Source organism: Malurus melanocephalus, unplaced genomic scaffold (assembly GCF_030028575.1).
Source record: "Malurus melanocephalus ecotype Western Australia unplaced genomic scaffold, MMel_1.1 scaffold_59, whole genome shotgun sequence".
Taxonomy (NCBI): Eukaryota; Metazoa; Chordata; class Aves; order Passeriformes; family Maluridae; genus Malurus; species Malurus melanocephalus.
In genome coordinates, this window is record NW_026623291.1 from 668,123 (window position 1) to 686,162 (window position 18,040).

General features: G+C 37.7%; 1 protein-coding gene across 3 annotated transcripts in view; it reads right to left on the reverse strand.

Moving 5' to 3' along the window:
- Window positions 1-110: 110 nt before the first annotated feature.
- The window catches only part of ZMYND8 (zinc finger MYND-type containing 8), a 46,506-nt gene continuing 28,576 nt past the window's right edge, over window positions 111-18,040 (reverse strand). For 2 of the 3 annotated variants that reach the window (XM_057365919.1, XM_057365920.1), the window contains exons 10-21: window positions 17,383-17,498; window positions 15,873-16,354; window positions 15,393-15,533; window positions 14,244-14,396; window positions 13,064-13,567; window positions 10,728-11,099; window positions 8,965-9,155; window positions 8,346-8,426; window positions 7,218-7,296; window positions 6,435-6,674; window positions 6,131-6,288; window positions 111-1,607 (exon numbers count right to left, since the gene is read on the reverse strand). In XM_057365919.1, coding sequence (XP_057221902.1) covers window positions 1,506-1,607; window positions 6,131-6,288; window positions 6,435-6,674; window positions 7,218-7,296; window positions 8,346-8,426; window positions 8,965-9,155; window positions 10,728-11,099; window positions 13,064-13,567; window positions 14,244-14,396; window positions 15,393-15,533; window positions 15,873-16,354; window positions 17,383-17,498 — 2,619 coding nt within the window. In that variant the 3' untranslated portion in view covers window positions 111-1,505. Of the gene's footprint in view, window positions 5,843-6,130; window positions 6,289-6,434; window positions 6,675-7,217; window positions 7,297-8,345; window positions 8,427-8,964; window positions 9,156-10,727; window positions 11,100-13,063; window positions 13,568-14,243; window positions 14,397-15,392; window positions 15,534-15,872; window positions 16,355-17,382; window positions 17,499-18,040 lie in introns of all 3 variants that reach the window. The other variant, XM_057365921.1, reaches the window with a different exon arrangement.

The following is an 18,040-nucleotide window of genomic DNA, read 5'->3' on the forward strand; positions in this document are numbered from 1 at the left end:
CTGAGACAGAAGATGCCAGTATAAGTGAAGTTACCTGTGCTCTGGAGCCTGTGCAGAAACGAACATTCCTCCAGACTGAACCAAAACTGGAAATCCAGGAACACAGAACATTTTTCTAAAACAGTTTAATAAAAAAATTGAGACGTTTCTTGAAAAATTGGAGAAACCCAAAGCATACCGTGTGTYACCTGTCTTAGTCACAAAGAAACACAATTGTCAAAAAAGATATTTAAGTTTAATACAAATTTTATACAAAGAAAATGTGAAAAAATACTTCCATATGCTAAAAGCAATTATGCTTCACAAATAAGGCCAGCTAGGCTAGTTTTGACACAACTGCAATTAATGAATATTCTCGCTTTTTTTTTTCTTCTAATACTTTTTTCCCTCTAATCTGGGTACTAGCTGGAGACTGTACAAACCGCATTCTTATATAAACAATGGGAGAAATCAACATGACTAAAATGTACAACAGAATGTACTGGAATGATATCATACAATTAATTTTCTCATATACATACATCACCTTTGCTTTGTTCAATGCTTTCGTTTTACACAACATACAAAATGGGACTACAGTCTCAGTGTAACAGACAGCATCTTCAGGGGGTACTTCCTCTCATACTGCACTGCTTCATGCTTACATAAAAACAGAAATTCCATCATATAAATAATACATGCTCTGGCCTAGCATCAAAAGTCTTTTGCCCATGTCTCCCAATCCTTGTTTTTCTCCACACCTAGTTCCTGTTCAAAGTCCTTTGGGAGGATTTTTAGAAAACAAGAAAACAGTGAAGCATAGGAACAAACTTTACTTTTCTCAATCTTTGATAYCAGTAATCGGAAATCCTGCTACACGCACCTGCTATTACACTTTCCAGATTTTCTGATCTTAGACTGAATGAAATTTTAAATTAATTTTAACCTGTAAATGACATTAATATTTTTCAGCCTGGTCATTGTGAAAAACAGTGTAAATYTTATGGATTCCAGGTCCACATAATTTGCCTAATAGTTAACTGAAAAGAGATATCCTTCATCACTTGGTTGTTCAGAGAAATTCCACAAGGGTTTCAAAGTGCAGAAATTTTTTCAATCCAAATGCAAAGCATTGTTGAGATTCTCAGATTATTTSACGCAGTTTCCCAAGACCAGTTTTCAGCATTAGGTTGTGGTAAGGGTGTTTTAAACCTTCCTTTTCCAACTTCAAACGCTCTTTATAAGTTAAAGTCAATACAAATATAAAAAGGAGATGGTACTCTAATGACATCCACAAATTGTACATTATTTACAAAAGAAGCATAGATTTAATATGGATCTTACCTGTCCTCAGCTTTTCTAAGCCAGCACTAATGCTTTACATTAATGTAGTGTAATTAATGCTTTGTACACATACACAAAGCTAAAGTCTGAACCTCTGAGGTTAATCCAAAGAACTGTGTTTATTTGTCACATTTCTATTAGATTTATTTATTCCAACAATTGTATGAACTTCTTGTTAGCAGTTAGACTCTTCGTACTTGGACTGGCATTGTGGTCTGAACATACTGAACTCCAGTTCTCATTGCCACTGTCCCAGCAGAAGGACTTACCACTACAGGAATGGTCTGTGGATTAAAACCAAGAGAAACAGATTGTTATGTTAAAGGTCACATAAACATGACCACAGAAATAGAGATTAATTTTCCAGGGGAAATCCAGAACAAGTTCCAATTTTGTGCAAGAACTAATACCTTTATTACCGCAGCATTACCTCATTCCAGGGGAGAGAGGAGTGCATTACTTCCCTACAGCCAAGAGTTTCTGTGTTCTCATCACTGCTATAGAATTACATGGACAGGAGGTGCTATAGGGGCTGCACACACTRCCTGTGCTTGCAGAGTGAGGGTTTCAGAGTTACATCCAGTTATGTATTTTCTGCAAACTAATACATGGGAAGAGGAAAAAGGGCTAAGAAAATCCTTTGTCATTTGAAAAAGTTTTGACAAATCAAACTGGAGTACAAAAATACCCTTGTTTGTAAGTATATTCTTGTTACATGTTACTTAAATCTTTTTCCCCAAAAGGAACTTTCCCCCATGCATTCTGTCTACATAGAAGAGAACAAAGAACATCCATTTGAACAAAAAGTACTTAAGTTAACTTCTGCACAAATCAATAGCAAAAACATCAGCATTACTGGGAACTGTCTTACACACCCTGTAAAAATAGTAATATAGAATAAACTTTTCACTTCCATCATACAGACCATGATTTATACATCTCAACAAATGGGAGTTTCAGGACATGTCTATAGGTGGTAATTGATTCTACRGATGCAGAGACAAAGGCACAAGAATGTTAAACAATCTGGTCAAGGTCACATCACTCTGGAGATCTGTAAGAGGATTTATTGAACCTAAAGTCTGTATCTTAACCTTCCTCTAAAAACATGAAAAAGTCTAGAAATGTCTCTACCGCACAAACTGCAAAGTGTGTTCCGACACAATTCCAGTGATGCGCAACTAGTGATCAGACAAATGCATTCATTTCAGTTCAGAACATCTTGTGGAAGRAACAGGGAGTGAGAATTTGAGGAACCTGAAAGGGATGCACAGATCCTCCCCCAGTGGTAGTGTGACATTCCAGAGAGAACATGGAAGAACAATGACAAGTTCACTGAAGCCCAGTGCTTCCCCACACTGATTCCAGAAACCACATGAGTGTCTTAATGATATTCCACAAAGATTGTGAGTGTCCCTGCTGAGATGGATTACAGCTCCTTTGTGACTGAGCCTGTGCCTTCCAGAAGCCTACTCATTCCATTCCCTGGAATGCAAAGATGATGGGTTCATATTTTTACATTATTTAAACAGGAAGAAGAATAAAAAACAAACATGGGACCAATCTGCTAAATAAATTCAAGATTACTGCCCTTTTGTAATGATTTCAGATGTGTTTACAAGKTTCAATGGAAATGGTACCCAGAAGATACAATGGAGGCTGTTCAGAGCAAGAAACTCCTACTTGGACACAAAGTGCAAACTGAATTCTAAAGAAGCCATTATGTAAGTCACTGTCAGTACTAGAGGTGGGGAAATTAAGGTTGCCACAGTTGCCTTTTAAATATACACACTTACACACATGGAAATAATTAAGTTTCAGTTCTTAGCGCGACCAGAATATGGAATGTGCGAGACTCCTTAAATGTGTTAAGATCATTCCCTGAGAGGTAAATTTTCCACCTCTGCCAGTTTTACACATATGTACATTYTGCATACATATTAAACATGCACTAAGGTTTAAAAGTATTTAAATTGCACGTGCAGTCATTAGAATACAGAGGTGTCTGTAGCTGTGCAAGACTAATGCGAATGTGTACAAAGTTATAAACATGCACAAATAAAGTTGGAAACTTTTCACACCTTCCAATTCTGCTTTACATGACTCAATACACTTTGTGTTACAGAAAACCAATGAGGGTAACTGCCATTTTTCTGAATATTAGACAAAACCAACCTCGCACCTATTCACAAAATAAGCCCGATGTCTTAAATGTCTGCTGTTGGATTTTAAAACACATACAAAACCTTGTTAATGGTAGTTCAGTCCAAGCAACTCAGAGGCAGTGCTGCAGAGGTGCACAGTGGCCTCAGCTGAAGCCAGGTGGAATTAAAATGCTGTGAGGAATGTGGGAAGCCTCAATCCCCATCAAGAGCTGTGTTTGTGTGGAATCTGATGGCTGTGAAGCACTTTTTGTGCTTGAGCATGTGTCCACCAACACACACAGGCGTGTCCTGCAGCCGGGGGTGTGCACAGAGAAAGAGAGACACAGAAACTTGTACAGCACATCAGGCCTCACAGTCACAGTGTGGGCAAGGTACACACTTGTTAAAGTACTACATGCTGTTTTAAATCATCTGACTTSAGTCAGAAAGGAACTGAAATTACCCACACATGGGCTTCCCTGCTGAACCCACCACCGAGGCAGAACACTGGCTGTGACCAGGGCAGCATCAGCTCAGGGGCTGACTCTGACATGAGCGCTGCAGAGCACAACCAGCTGGAATAATGGGCTATTATGGTGCATAAAACACAAAAATCCAACTCACTTCTGTCCCATCTATTGTGACTGACACTAGGGAATTCGGATGTCCTCGGTTAAGCCTTTGACAAAAAAACCCAGGTCTGTTTCCAATGTGATGTTTCATTTTATAATGCTAATGTGCAAGACTGCATGGGAGAGACACTGCTGACAAATGTATATTCTCTTTTACAGGTACTGAGATGTCACAGGAATATCAAGCATAGCTCAGAAATAATTAAATCTCTTTAGGATATCATAGACAAAACAATATTTAAAAGATATTTAAAATGAATCCTATATATTTACATTGATGTTGTGGTCAAGTATATACATGAAACGGACCAATAATGTGAAATGGCATCTGCCTGTCCTCAGTGCTTTTGCAAGGATTCAGAAATCTGGCAATCGTGAATGGAATGAAAAGGTGGAATGTTGCACAGCAAAATAAAGCATTTTGCACTGCAAGTTGAGACTATACCAAYGAATTCATCTCTTGATACAACAGATGGAGACAACCCCCCAGAGATACTGAGCAATTTTAGTGCCAGGAACAGCATTGCTGCAGACTTTGAATTATGATGATGTACTTACAATTGTGGGTTAAGTAGCTGGAATATAGRTGGTGGTCTGTGGTACCTGGACCAATTTTATAGGCTGGTTGCTTGTCACACCTGTTGCTATCTGCAGAGACAGCACAGGCAACCTCAGTAGAAGCCTCAGCTTTTACAAAAATTGCACCTAGTTGTTATATTATTACAGGAAATTTATGTTGGATGTTTGAGTTAAAAATTTGCATCTTAATGAATTCACAGGTTATTTCTGTGTTAAAAAAAATGAAATTCAAATTATGAACATGATCAGTGTACACAGCATGATGTTTCAGGTAGAACATCTATATAAAAGCAATTCCATATCTGTGTAACTGGAATATTCCCTGGCAGCTTTTAGGTCTCCCATTCCCTACTTCCCCAGTAATACAAAGCTTGTGCTGCCATAACAATGCATACAAACATTAACTGARTGAGCCAAAGTTTAACCAACTTCATCTAAACATTTAAGTGAAACAGCACATCCTTTTCCCCCCTGTTCAAATGTGCTCCCCAAGTTACTCCCTTAGATGGCATTTGAAGCCCAGAGATCTAACACCAGACAGTAGCAAAAGTGTCAAGAAATGAACACAGCTCTCTAGATTACTATGCTTCCCAATTCTACAGGACTATCTCAATGAGACATCATGCTGGAATCACAATACTACAAAATTAGTTTGCTTTTAATATTTTAAAATACAACAAGGCTCCTACTGATGTGTAAGGGTTTGAAGGATCAGCCCCACCCCTCCCCCGCTAAAATTTTTCGTTCAATAAATCTTGCAAGGGCAGGAAAAAAAAAATGATGCCGAAATTGCTAATAGTCAAGCCCTACCTATAAAGCAGAATCTTCTCTATAAACATTTTCTATATATGCAATGTTAAGTCCCTTTTTTTTAGAGCGTTTGCTCATCCTTGCCTACTGAAAACTATCAGAGTAGATGCTATGGAGGATTTCAAAACTGCTCCGTTAACCGTAGATCCGGGTGAAGTGTTGTATCAGTGTTATGGAACATTGTGGTACCCTAATGGCAGTCTGTGGTGAGAAAGTAAGTTGGTTTGAATGCAGGTCTTGAGCTTGGCCTCTGAACCCCCAGGCAAGAAGGGCTTGGAAGTGCTGCAGTCAGTATTGCTTATCAGAAGGCAACTTGTATCGAAAGATCCACACCAGAAGCTACACTGATGGGTCCTGGAGAGAGAGAGAGAAAGAGGTCCAGTCCCCCTTGGCTGGAAGGATGAGTCAAGCCAACACAAGGTTTCATTGGGAATAAGTGAAGGGGAAAGGGTGTTCCCAGAGGACAGAAGGAGGTTTTTTTACAAGATGAAGAACAAAAACCACAACTGTCTATCACTCCCCAAAATGCACTCATTGAAATATGCAAATGGTTATAAATTCCTGGCTTATCCAGGGAAGCCTTTAGGGGCAGGTTTCAGAGAAATCTTACACATTATTTTTGTTTGAAGTGATGATACTCACTGTAACGCTCTCTTTGCTTTTATCAGCTGAACCTTCCTTTTCCTTAGGGGTGCTGGCTGTTTCTGTGGGTGTAGACTGCACGCTTGAACTGGGCTGGGATGATTTATTTAGTGTTTCTGTGCTAATTTCAGTATCTGCTTCTTGCTGTGTCGCAGTAGCTAAAATAAAGGGAAGAAGAGAATGAGGCCACTACTCATGGGAGCCAGTGCACAGTCCCTGCTCACAAACACATCTCATGAAGAACTGMATCACTGTGGATCCATCCACCCACCCAAACCCCTCAGCAGTGCAGAGGCACCATTACCTGACTGTGTGCAAGATTTCATGTGCTCAGGCCAGTGAGCTTGTTGGCAGGGGTAGTCACAGTAGCTGGTATTCCAACAGCAGTAAAAGATGGCCTCTTTCTTGCAGTTGGCACACCATTGCTTCTTCTTGGTTTCATCCACTGCTTGTTGCTTTTCCAGTTCCAGCTGCTTCTTCACCTCAGCAATCAAACGATCCCGTTCCTGTTCCAGGCTCTGACGCATTTCAGCCATTGTCAGTTCTATCAAAATCCAGAGGAAGATGGGTTTGCATTTTCCACCCCCAACAGCAAGGTGCAAAATAGTAACATGCATGACTTTAAAGACAATATGAAATTAAAACTAACAGTCAAGGTATTCCCCAAGTTTGGGCATCTGTTTCATTCCTACTCAGCAAATGCAARTCTTCCATCTTCTTTTCTTATTCTGTCACCATAATTTTTGCACGCTACCTTCCAAATGTTTAACACTTTAGTTCTAGATGTCCCACAAAGGACCAGAATCCAGCATAAACACAAAAAGGACAAATGCAGCTGCTGCTAACATACTTGGTCTTTACAAGCCCAAACTTCTGTTCTGCTCCAATATTCAGAAAATACAGAGAATTCCATTTCTTCTCTCATCTCATTTGTTCATTGTATCTTGGTCTTCACAAAGRAAAATGTGAAAGTTCCAAGAGGGACAATGTGCAGCATCAGGGGACAAAGGTAACACATACTACAAGCATTTCCATTTTCTGTGTAGGACAAACCCTGACACACTGGWTTGGACTGTCATTTTCATACCTAGATTATGTTTCATTTCTGAGAGTTCCTGTTGATGTAACCACTGAAGTTTTTCTATCTCAATCCTCAAACGCCGAATCTAAATTAAAAAAAAATATTAAAAGAAACTTAAAAAATTAAGTTACTAATAATAAAAAAGACATAGTTTACAATACATAATTATTATATTAAAAACATGCCCAAAGCAATAAGCCATCATTTACATCAATGCCTTTTCATATTAACAAGAGGACAAGACAATAGTAAACCAAAGTGTTAAGTATTTGAAATGCTTGTTTGCTAGTTTTGCTCACCACAAAGAGCACAGGACTCTTTGAAGACAAAAAACTTCTATTAAAATTGCTCTTGATTCCTCTGAAACTGTCAAGTCTCAAATTTCTGACTGGAATCAAAAACCTGTTCCTCAGTGCTGTCTACATTTATTAGTATGACATTTCATTTATGTTATTTTATTTTTAGCTAGATGAGGCTTAGAAAAACAAGTTTTTCCATTCACTGTGGATTGGGAATACAACTACCACTGCTCAAAATTTTGACTTCCTTATTTTGGTTAAAACAAGTACACAAATCATAACACTCTGAGTTTTATTTGTTCCTATTCCTACTGAGTTTGAACTGTGAACCTGCTTTTTCCAAGGTTAAAAAACCCTTAGAAGATACGAAGTTGTATCCTTAGGGAAAATTAAAAGCAATGTATAGTATTTCATYAAAAATGCAAAAAGTTCAAAGTATTTTAAGAAGTATTAAAAATTGTGGTCATAATCACATAATTGGAATAAGCTACTGCACTACACAGTTTACAAAAATTGTATTTTCAAAAAAAAACCTACTTCATTTCTGATTTTAAACAAGGTGACAARTTCTTGACAGAAGATTTAAAGACTTGGGTTTGATGGCTTAATGCTTATCTTATAGAGCCCATCTGGTATTTTTTTTCAGTGCTTTTTTCTACCATGCTGATCATTACTTCTAAAACAGCACAGGAATTAGTATCTCTTGACAGTCTCTGTATATAATTGTAGATAAAGTTATATGGCACATTTATATATATATATATATATATAAATACTAATTTGCATTTTTCAAACTTAAAATACAAGTTGGGTTTTTTTTTAATCTCACACTAACCTCAGCTATTGTACTTCCAGTAGTATTTTTTGAAAGATCATTATATATTTCRGTCATTGTTCCTTTGATGGCATCCATCATCTGAAAGACAAAAAGAAAAAAAATTAATTCTTTGACACATATTTTTAATAGATTCCCACTTTCATTTTCTTTCAACCCCTCTATTTGGAACCTATACTGCTACCCTTCTCTCTCTGAATATATATAATTTACTTGTTTCTACTTATTTAGAAGGTAGAGCACGATGATTTTGATCAGGACTCTGATTTTGAAGTGTCCTGAACTGGTGAACTGCTTCACCTTCTACTTCTCTAAGAAATTGCTATTGATACCATTTATGAGCAAAAATATATATAACCATGAATTTGGAAAAAAAATTCAATGCAAAAACATATAATGTTCATTGATTTTTTTTAATTTAAATACCTAAGAGAGTATGGCAAGCTCATGTCCCTTCCCTCACTGAGATTATGATTAGATCAGTGCTGCACCACCCCTTCTCTTTAACAACTTAGCATATTTTAATGCATAACCACACATTTATAACAAGTTACAACCTGATGCAACTCTAGTGTGTTTTAAAACTACAACTCTGTTAAAACCTTACTCCAGGACTTACTTTGCTGGTATATTTAGCAATATCTGCAGCCACATCAGCTGAAGCTGTTGCAATTGGCAAGTCTGTGTTAAGTGAGGAGGAAAGTGTGCTTGCAGATCCAGAGCTGGTGACCATAGAAATAGGCTGGGTGCTTGTGACCAAAGTTATAGTGGATGTGGATGTGCTCTGGGTGATCTCTTTTTGCTGCACGGCTGAGAAAAGAGAACACAGAATGGATCAATCACACAAGGAATTATCAAAACAACTGGCAAACTTCTGCCCTCAGTATCTAACTTAACAGTCTGCACCTAACCATGTGAGAYTCGCTTTATTTATACAATGGTGCCATCTCAGGATTAATTATACAGTGCCCAGCAAATGAACTTGTACATAATTGTAARACTTAAAGATAATGAAGCAAATACAACTTTGAAATGGAACCATTTCAGATTGGCCAGTGCAGAAATCTTCCATAGTTCTAACGACCTATCTGCTGGAGTATATTAAAAGTAGTATTTTTTTAAAGACAAAACTTTTCAAACTATTTTTATTGATTCATATCATAAAAGATATTGCCAATATCCTCAGTAGTGGAATTACTGAAATAAACAATTTATTCACCTTTATGTGCCATATTTTTCTTTATGTCAATTCAGTATATAAGAAACCTATAGRTTTTATAATTTTCACTTGATTTCTACATTATAATGTTTAAGATGGACCATTGCTATGATGTGCTGAATAATAAACAATATTGAGAAAACAAACTCATGGGCTGAACATGAAGTTCATCCCATACTATTAACATGTATTAAAGTATGATTCCATTAAAGGTTTCACATTTAACTTCACCAAGTTTCACATTTATTTTTCCTCACTGAATATTTCTGTATCAAATTTAAGAAGTCTACAAGCAAAAGTCACCAATCCCTAAACACTGCCTAAATGACAGACACAGAAGCAGTTTGGGACCAGAGAAATGAGCCTCTGTAAATGTCTGTATGTGAAGCATCACCTAAACCTCTCTCCTCCACAAAAATCACCATCCTGCCAGTTGTGTCAGCAGAGGGGAGAATGTCTCCTCATCAGGCACAGCATTAAAAATTTCACTTTATTAATAAGAAATGACAAATGAAGCTGATTTACAGAAAGTTGCTGTTCAGTGAAGTGGAGCAAAAGCAGCACAGGCTTGTATTACCCTGTGCCTGCCACTGGTGAAAGCTCCAGCAAAGGGATKGTGAGAAAACAGTTGTGAAAACATTCTGAAATGCCAAGTCTGTTTGCTCAGTAAACAAGCATCAAAGTCTTGTTAAACAACAGGGATTTCAAAGACAAATCCTGAAGCCTGGGTAATCTATTTCATTGTTGTCAAATTATACTCTGAAAAACCTTTCAGATCAGCTTCTTGTCAGATAAAACTGGAAGCAATTTGTAGATCCTGAGGTGACACTGGTAAACATGCAAGTGGAATAGTTAATTGTTTTAGCATATAATCCAGAAAATAGTTCAGTTCACCCTTCCAAATCTGTTATGACTAGGAAAAGCAAAAACATTTATACAGACACACACAATTTTACTGTCACTAAAATAAGGAGGCATGATTGAATTCAAACCAGAAAGAGCAGGTATGGTGAGCAATTTGTATTCTAAAGGCACTTATCAGAGTAGAACTACATGATGAGATTTTATTTACACAGAAGTCCTGTCTGGGCACTCCTGGAACACTGAGATCACTACTGGGGAATTATGGCACCACAGGCACATTGGGTTAGAAAAGTGTGTACCTTTAACTGCTTGTCTTGTCTGATATCTTGTCCCTTGAGAGGACTGAGGCTGCTGTGACTGCGACTGCTGGTTCTGCTGCTGCTGCTGTCTCTGTACCTTCTGCATGTGCCATTTCTGAGAAGATGTCTGGAATTTATTTGAGGAATTCCACACCACCCGCTGCACAGCAGGGGCAGTTTCCTTGGGCAGCAGAGGCCTCTGCTTTTTCACAGGGCTTCCTGTGGCAGCAGAGGGAGCACTGACAGTAGAAGCAGCACTGGTGGTTGCTGTCACACCAGCTGGGGGGGTCTGGGATGCCGAGCGGGTGAGCACTGGAGTTTCTGGTAGAGGCTGGGTGCTTGCACTGGAGGAAGGTGGAGTTTTACCTACAACTAAACAAACATAAAATGTTATGCCAGCTTTTCACCAATATGTCTGATTCATAATTTTCCATCTAGTTTTTGGAAAAGCCATATATACCTTCCAGTCTGCTTTGAATTATTCTCCTCAAAAGTAATAAATATTCTACAAGTAAAGTCATCTCAGTCTGGTTGAAACTGTTGGCAACTCAGATGCATCAGTAACTAAGCAAAACAAAAGTACAAAACCAAGAAAAACCATCTTGACCTCATTCAGAAAATATGTGAGAGGTTAGCACTTTTTAGAATGTTTCTACCTTACCACTTCTACCTGTCATCCCAATTTGTTTCAGGAGAAAAAAGGAACATTCTAAAGGATTTATGTCTGAACAGTAACTGAAGGAACAGCACACTACAAACGTTCTAAACAACAGTGAACTGACATTGACAACCAAATGTGGACAACCAAGTTGGGCAGGAGTGTGATCTGCTTTGAGGGCAGSAAGGCTCTGCAAAAATCTTGACAGATTGAACCAATGGGCTGGGACAACTTCATCCATTTCAATAGGGCCAAGTGCTGGATCCTGTCCTTGGGTTACAGCAAATCCTGCAGCACTACAGGGGCACAGGGACCTGAAAGCTGCTCAGCAGAATTGGACATGGCAGGGCTGGACATGAGCCAGCAGAGTGCCCAGGTGACCAAGAAGGTCACTGGCATCCTGGCTTGTGACAGCAACAGCATGGCCAGCAGGATCAGGGCAGTGGTTGTCCCACAATACTTGGCACTGGTGAAGCTCAGGTGCTGTGCTCAGTTTTGAGTCCTTCAGAAAGGACAGCAAACCTGTGTGAAAGAGAAGGCTGCTGCACTGACAGGGTTCTGGAATAGAACAAAGACCTTCAGATTTCCATGCATGAGATCTCTTTTCCAGACCAAGGCATTTTAGTATCTTGTAGACAAAGGTAAAGGAAGAGCCTTCAAACCATGGACAGGACACAAATTTTGCCCCTAATATACTTTATACATCTTTAACTTTTAATTTAATATGTATTACTTCTTTTCTTCTATATCAAAAGTAAAATCATAGGATTACTTATCATTTCAACCACCATTGGTTTAGGCCACTAGTAATACAGGGACCAGTGGTTCTGAAATTAATAAAGCTGCCTTGCTTAATAAATTATCAAACAAAACAAGATTCCCCAAAAATACAATTCTCTTTTTATTTTATGAGCTTATTTCTTGATTACCTCATAGTAACATTYATGCACTAAAATCTGTTTTAAGATTCAAAATTCAAGCGCATTAGGTGGTCTTCTAAAGCATGGTTAGTTAATGGACTAAAAACACTTTCAATTAAAATGATTGAGCCAGCATATCTACAAGAAGATAAAAGTTATATGAAGAGTATTTTTCAATCTAACCATTTAAATCTGGTTTTCCTTTYTTCTGTTGTCAAAAGACTAACATGCATAGCAAGCTTAGCAAAAGCACATTACTCATTAATTGAGATTGCCTTCCTCTTTTAGCAACACAGAAACAAGATACCATATCTCAGAGACAACAAGTGATTTAGTTGTTCTTTTGAYTACTACTGAGAGCATTTACTTTGATTTGAATGRGTTCTTATGCAATYTCTATGTTTGGTAAGTTCCAGTTTCTTCTACACCTGAAATTTTGAAAGATCAATGGAAATGTAAAGACTCAACTGGAAGAGGTAACAATTGCAAAACAGTCTACATTTGTCAGAAAGCAAGTATTATGGATATTCATAGTTCTACACTGCTGAATGGAAACAGTGAAACAAATTTTGTTTAAAACAGAAAGTGCAATGGACACTGAAAACCTTTTTCATAGTCACAAAGAATGAACAATCCTCCTAAAAATTGTCTTAATACAGACATTTTTATCTTAATGCAAAAATAAAAGTAACAGCTCTGTYTTTGCTAACACCCCACAGAACAGAAGAAGAAAAAAGGAAGGAAAAATTTCATCCTACCATCTTGTTTAGGRGAAGGTTCTTTAGAGTCTTTCTTGTTTTTCCTTCCTTCACGAGCACAATGATCATCTCCCAGATCGATGACAAGTTCACTCTCTGAATCAGAGTCCAATCCTAGATGCACAGTTGGAGAGTCTGTTTCATCTTTACCTTTCAGCTTTTCTTTTGCAGGATGCTGTAAACTCTTTCCCTTTTCAGAAAATTCTTTTTCAGTGTCTGAAATGGCCTTTTCCTTGCCCRCTTCCTCTGTTTTCTCCACTTCTGGACTTGTGCTTTTAAGTTCTTCCTTRTCTTCATTCTGTGCTGGAGGCTTAGGTTTTTTTTTCAAGCTCAATGATTCTTTGTCACTTCTTGTACCTTCCTTGTCCTCACCATCCTCTTGATCATTCTTAGATTTCTGATCCTCATCACTATATTCGCTGTCACTCGTGTCAGATTTTTCAGAATCTTCAGAGTCACTGTGTTCTACTGCAGTATAAACAGCTTCAGATATTTCATTTATTCCTAATTGTGGGAAGGAAAGTACATTCCATGCTGACATCAGACTGACTAACATTACCAAGAAAATACTCTAYATACTGGAACAAAGTGTATACMTACATTAWCTTAACTATCACTCCTTAAGCTACAAAGCTTAGTGCCCTATCCCAGCACAACAATGTATAACAACTTCTATATACTCCAATTAATATTTTTATTTCATTCAATGGCCCTCCTTTCACTGCTTTTTCCCACTACCTGCAAGCTCTTTTGTTCAACTCAGTGATCCAAAGCTGGCAAATACAAGGATRAATTATTTTTATCCACAAGAAACCACCTTAAAAATGAGCAACATTATTCACCTGATTATAGTCAGTTACTGACATTCATTCTAATCCATGCAACTGACAGAACTTAGGCAGAATTCTCAAATTTTTCAACTTGCAAAGMATGTAAGACTATAATCCTGTCATACTATCTACATCAGAATGGTACAAAAACAGATTTAAAGTCTTTTGACAACAATTTGATGCATCAGGTCTCATTGTGTTTTAGAGTTAACTAGTTCAGTGCACTCTGCTTGCCTCAAAGAGTTCAAATAACCTCTAAGCTTGTTTTAAAAATGCAAAATATGTATGGTTTTACTATCCAATTCAAGTGTATCCTTCAGATTTCCACTGTGTTCTTGAGGGACACTCACCAAGTTGTGCTTTGCAGCTCTCTATGGTCTTGTCAAGATTCAGCTGGAACCTGCTGCGGATCTGYCGCTTTGGGGAGATGAGCTGCACAGGGGTGCTCTGCTGCTGCACCGACTCACTCAGCTCCTTCAGATCCATCTCTGCTTTGCTACGATCTGCAGAAAGAAACAGAAACCAAGAAAAAGATTTCACCAAAAGAACCAAGATCATTATCCAGGTAAGACAAGTTCCACCAAACAGCTGTGTAGTCAATCTGAAACATATTGCACTTTGTATTTCCTCACGTTCTCCCAACAGCTGCAGTGCAGCACAAGAAATKAATTCTATGACTATGTCCACACATATAGACTGACCCACTGCAATAGAGACTGGTGAGCTTGAATCCAGAATCAGAGTATTTGTAAGGCACTGACAATATGAATTATTATTTGAACTCAAGTCTTCCTAAAATACCTGGTTAACAGCAAGGGGCAAAATCCTGGTTCTCTGTATAATATCACATGTAGGCAAAAAGTAGCCAGAACTGAATCAGAACGCTCACAGGAACAAATATGAGTGAGGAAACTGATTTACAGCTCTTTGGCTTGCAGAGATATTTTACCAACTTAGTACTTACCTACTCCATCTTTCAAAATTCCACATTCCCAAAATTTACTTCTAGGGAGTTTCAAGACTTCAAAAATTCTGCTAATTCTTTCATCCATCTATCTCCCTAGGGAGGGATGGTCAGTGAGGAGGTGACATGAAAGCAGCAAGGGAAAAGCCCTAGTCAATCCTAAACCCTAAAGATCACAAGAAAACCTTGCCAGCAATTCACTTGAGAGAGACTGGGTGGTGAAGAGCAGCAATGTTCATGTAATTATTACCTTTAGAAACRTCTACTGTTTAGAAACATTAATTTKTACAGTTCAGCTAAGAAAGARCTATCCTTTAACTTCTTCCTTTTATCAACAASAAACAATAACAGAAACTTTCCTTTATAAAATAAAAAAACAGTAAATTTGATGAAATAGTAATTACATGTGCCTCATTTAAACACCTTTGTTCACTTAAAGCCATATACAAGCACGTTTGTACATTTTATGCCGCACTGACACCACCATAATTTGTTCAGCTGTAAGAATATTAGGTTTTCAAACATCAAGACTAACCAAGGTTTAGATTCAAAATGCTTCCTGGAGTAGAAGTTCTTTCTTGCTTAGCAGAAATTGGTGTTGATGCTTGAGGAGAGAAAGGTTTGGGGCTGCCTGACAAGCTCCCTGCTTGACCTGTTCTTGTWGGTGCTGGAGAAGCTGAAAAAGTACAGAATGAATAAAGACAGATTTAGAACTAGAACACCTAATCATGACAATTATATACATTTTTTTTGTATTTACTTCCATTCTCCCTTCATTTTGATAGTTACCACTATTTTCTGCTATTTAAACTAAAGGGGTTAAGTCATTTTTCAAGATTATTCCTTCCTTCTCAATGTGACAGAAAGAAMTGCTGTTTCTTATCTGTGATACTGAAAGTTAAACTAATATTTTTTTTCTAAAATGTCTTCATAAACCAAGTCATAATACAGCCTGTCTTTAAAAAGTACAAAAACTAGTCCATTACCAAAGTCTTGTGCCTCCTTTTTTTTTTACCTGTATTTTTCTCAATAAAGTCCATAGATTCTTCACTGGCACTAAAATGACTGGAAGTTGCTTTTTTCTCTGCATCCTGTTCAACATCAGATCCAGTGTGAACTGATGAATTTGTACTCATTGGTGACCGTGGCATATCTGTCAGTGAAATCCTGCGCCCTGTGCTACTGCTCAGCATGGACTTGCTCATCAGAATCTTGGGCGACGCTGTCATATCAAAATTCAGYTTGATTTTCTCTTGTTTGTCGGTTTTTGCAGTTCCAGCAGCTGGGTTTGCAGGGTCTAACAACATTTGGTATTGATTGTTGGGAGTATATGGTGTCCGGAAAGGTGCATAATTAAATACTCCAAATTTTCTACGAATGTTATCAACATAAACCTCCATTTCTTGCATTGCACTATTGAAGATGCTTTTAGTCTTTTTCACAGAAAAAGGAATTTCTTTAGACATGAGGTAGCAATTATTTATTGGAACCCAGGCCCTATATATAAAACARAGAAATAAAAGATAATATAACTACATTTCACACTGTGAATTGACATTGCCAACTTTCGTGTACGTGCTAATTTACTTCACCCTAATCATAAAGATATCCATGCCTCAGATCATTTCAAAGAACCATYACTACATTCTTTTAATATTTCAGTGCTTAGTTCTGGTAAGTAAGCAAACTGCATGCCTTGGATTATCACTAGCTTATTTTACTTTATCCATCARCACATAAAACATGAATTAATTCTGSTCATATATGACAAAACATTCCTAATTGGAATAGTCTATGTAACTGGAAAACAACCATTGCTGAACAGCCTATCCATCTGTCACAGTACAAAAATGTAAAAARCAGCAAAGGAACAGAAAACTTCACAAGCACCTTAGAAACATTTTACACCCTGTGATAAATTGGACAAACTCCTCAATGCCACGAAAAGCAACTATTGGACAGATTTTATTCATCAAGCAGACTCTGAAACTGCCTCCCAAGATACCAGGAAATTTGACTTAATTATTTCATGGCCCTATATAGATGGGATTTTTACAGCACATGTTTTTATACATTTGTATTCATGACAAATCAACTTGTACTCATCAAGGCTGTTTCCATCTAAGCTAAGGATTCACAGGTACAAAARATTTAACTCCAGAGTAAAGCTGGCCTTTTCAACACAGGTAATATTTCTGTATTTTTTAAACCTACAGTTGTGTATCTATTCCCATAATGCTTAGACAACATAAACTACTTTATTGGTTTCTTCCATCTTTGAGAACTACAGCTCTCCCACCAGGAATTAAGCTGCATGCTCACCARACAATGTATGTAGTCATCTTACCAATGCAGTTCACATTCTACAGACATCATGTAAGGAACTAAAAAGCTTTTTTTTTTGCTACAGTATTACACAGTTTGTTAGGGTCAAGGTTCTATAAATCMAAAAACTTGTAAGCACACAAAACTAAAACACAGATTTTTTAAGTAGAGCCAAAGGCATCCTTTGGTTAAACTCCCACCTGTCGTGTTGGCCGAAGAAACGGGCATCGACTTGCCCATCTTTATCCCTCAGTGCTTTAGCAGGCCAGAATGGAAAGCCTTTGAGTTTAGCCCAGACCAAAGGGTGGGGATTGCTCTAGAGGAAGAGGCAAAAYACACAGTAAGAAAATGTAAGCAGTACTTCCTTCAAATCTGATAATACACATGAGGTTTTTATGTATTAGATTCATAAAGATCCGACATGCACAAATCACTTGCCAACTACAGGATTCCTTTTTACCACAAGCATAATAAATCCTGAGAAGACAAAATAKTATCTAAAAACTCCCAAAACATAAAACCTTACGTATCTTGATTAAACTTATCATAATTGCACTTCTTTATTCCTTTATTTTTCATTAGTCCCCTCCAAATATGTAGCATTTACGCAAGTTAGGCTAGAGCCAATATTTGAAATGCTCTGATTTTCACTTAGGCTTATGTCTTGGCAGATCATGAGACACTAAGAAGTCCYTGACTTAGGGTAAGCACTACTTAGCAAGAACCAAAACATCAGTGTGTCATCAACATTATTCTCCTACTGAATCAAAACCACAGCACTGTACCAGCTAGTAAGACGAAAATTAACTCTTATGTCAGCTAAAACCAGGACAGCCCAAGAAAGAATTTGATGGACTG